This window comes from Penaeus vannamei, chromosome 12 (assembly GCF_042767895.1).
Source record: "Penaeus vannamei isolate JL-2024 chromosome 12, ASM4276789v1, whole genome shotgun sequence".
Classification (NCBI taxonomy): Eukaryota; Metazoa; Arthropoda; class Malacostraca; order Decapoda; family Penaeidae; genus Penaeus; species Penaeus vannamei.
Window position 1 is genome coordinate 3,332,423 of NC_091560.1, and position 2,500 is coordinate 3,334,922.

General features: G+C 54.4%; 1 protein-coding gene across 1 annotated transcript in view; it reads right to left on the reverse strand.

Annotated features, from left to right (window-relative positions):
- The window catches only part of LOC113816568 (protein O-mannosyl-transferase TMTC1-like), a gene marked incomplete at its 5' end in the record, with an annotated part of 67,633 nt that overhangs the window by 10,232 nt on the left and 54,901 nt on the right, over nucleotides 1-2,500 (reverse strand). Inside the window, 1 exon segment of the mRNA XM_070128413.1 lies at nucleotides 1,669-1,883. Coding sequence (XP_069984514.1) covers nucleotides 1,669-1,883 — 215 coding nt within the window.

The following is a 2,500-nucleotide window of genomic DNA, read 5'->3' on the forward strand; positions in this document are numbered from 1 at the left end:
AAGCTTGTGAAGATTGAGAAAGTGTCCAATGGCAGGCTTACTGATTTATCGTTGAGGAACTGGTCTACCTGCTCCTTTTTTCTTGTTTTTTTGGTTTGTTTGTTTATCTATGGTCTGTCTTTCTTTTCTTTGTTTTTTTTTCTTCTTTTTCTTTCTTTTTTTTTTTTATCTCGCTCTCGTTCTTTCTCTTTCTCTCTCGCTCTCGCTCTTTCTCTCTCTCTCTCTTTCTTTCTCTCTCTCTTTCTTTCTCTCTCTCTCTCTCTCTCTCTCTCTCTCTCTCATTCTCTCTCTCTCTCTCCCTCTCGCTCTCTCTCTTTCTCTCTCTCTCTCTCTCTCTCTCTCTCTCTCTCTCGCTCTCTCGCTCTCACTCTTTCACGGGCTCTATCTGTGTGCATGGGTGTGTGTGTGTGTGTGTGTGTGTGTGTGTGTGTGTGTGTGTGTGTGTGTGTGTGTGTGTGTGTGTGTGTGTGTGTCTGCCTGTCTGTCTGTCTGTCTGTCTATCTATCTATCTCCTTATTAAGAAAAATAGATCTGCAATAATCACCTACCATTCACCTAGTCTACACAGACAGGCAGAACGACCAGCCTTCACCTAATGGGACTCACCTACATGCCCCCCCCTTCCCACCTCCCCCCTCCTCCCCACTTCACCTCAACAGGGACCCACCTACATGCCCTCCATCCCCCTCCCCCACTTCACCTCAACAGGAACTCACCTACATGCCCCCTCGCCCCTTCCCCCCTCCCCACTTCACCTTAACAGGAACTCCCCTACATGCCCCTCCCTCCCCTCCTTCCCACTTCCCCCTCTCCCCCTTCCCACCCCCCCTCCCTTCCCCTTCCCCCCCTTCACCTTAACAGGAACTCACCTACATGCCCCCTCCTCCCCCTTCCCCTACTTCACCTCAACAGGACCCACGTACATGCCCCCTTCCCCCCCCCTCCCCCACTTCACCTCAACAGGAACTCACCTACATGCCCCCCTTCCCCCTTCCCCCTTCCCCCCCCCCCACTTCACCTCAACAGGACCCACGTACATGCCCCCCCCCTTCCCCCTCCCCCTCCCTTCCCCCCTTCCCCCACTTCACCTTAACAGGAACTCACCTACATGCCCCCCCCCTTCCCACCTCCCTTCCCCCACTTCCCCTCCTACAGGGACTCACCTACATGCCCCCCTCCCCACCTCCCCCTCCCTTCCCCCTTCCCCCCACTTCACCTCAACAGGAACTCACCCTACATGCCCCCTCCCCCTTCCTCCCCTCCCCCTACTTCCCCTCCTACAGGAACTCACCTACATGTCCCCCCCTCCCCCTTTCCCCTTCCCCCACTTCCCCCACTTCACCTCAACAGGAACTCTCACCTACATGCCCCCCTATCACCTCCCCCTCCCTTCCCCCTTCCCCCCCCACTTCACCTCAACAGGAACTCACCTACATGCCCCCTCCCCCCTTCCCACCCTCCCCCCCCCACTTCACCTCAACAGGAACTCACCTACATGCCCCCCTCCCCTCCCCTCCTCCGCTTCTCACCTCAACAGGAACTCACCTACATGCCCTCCCCTTCCCCTACTTCACCTCAACAGGAACTCACCTACATGACCCCTCCTCCCCCTCCCCCTTCCCCCTCCCCTCCCCCCTCCCCCCCACTTCCCCTCCTACAGGAACTCACCCAATCTCTGCAGGAACGCCGCGTATTCCGCCAGGATCCGCGGCTGCGAGGGCTGGGCGGCGGTGAGGCTGAGGTGCACGCCCTCCGCCTCCTTCACCTTCCCCTGCTGGAGGTAGAGGCTGGCCAGGAGAGCCCCCGCCTCCCCTGCTTTCTCCTCCTCTGGGGCGAAGACGGACTCCAGCAGGGAGATTGCTTGGTCGGTGCGCCCCTTCTGTCTGCCGGGGGATGTGGGCAACGGTAATGGGGTAAGTAATGACTTTGGGTCTTCTTTTCCCTTCCGCTTCTCTCTCTCTCTCTCTCTCTCTCTCTATCTCTCTCTTTTTCTCTTTTTCTCTGTTTGTTTGTCTCTGTTTCTCTTTCTTTTTCTTTTTCTCTTTCTCTCTCTATCTCTCGAGCTTTCTTTCGCTTCCTTCTCTCTCTCATTCTCTCTCTCTCTCTCTCTCTCTCTCTCTCTCTCTCTCTCTCTCTCTCTCTCTCTCTCTCTCTCTCTCTCTCTCTCTCTCTCTCTCTCTCTCTCTCTCTCTCTCTCTCTCTCTGTTTTACTCTACTTCCTGCATTAGCTCTACTGCCATTCCTTTGTTTAGTCTTAATCTCTCCCAATCCCTTCTTTCTTTCTACCTCTCCTTCTTATATCCCCTCTCTCTTTCTTCCTCTTGCTTCCCTCTATCCTTGCTTCCTTTTCTCTTTACTTTCCTCTATCTTTCTTTCACCCTAATTTCTTTCCCTTTTTCCTCCTCCTTATCCTTCTTTCTCCCCCTTCTTCATTCTTCTTCCTCCTTTCCTCCTTTACATCTTCCTCCCCTCTTCTCTCCTTCTTTTGTCCCTCCCTCTT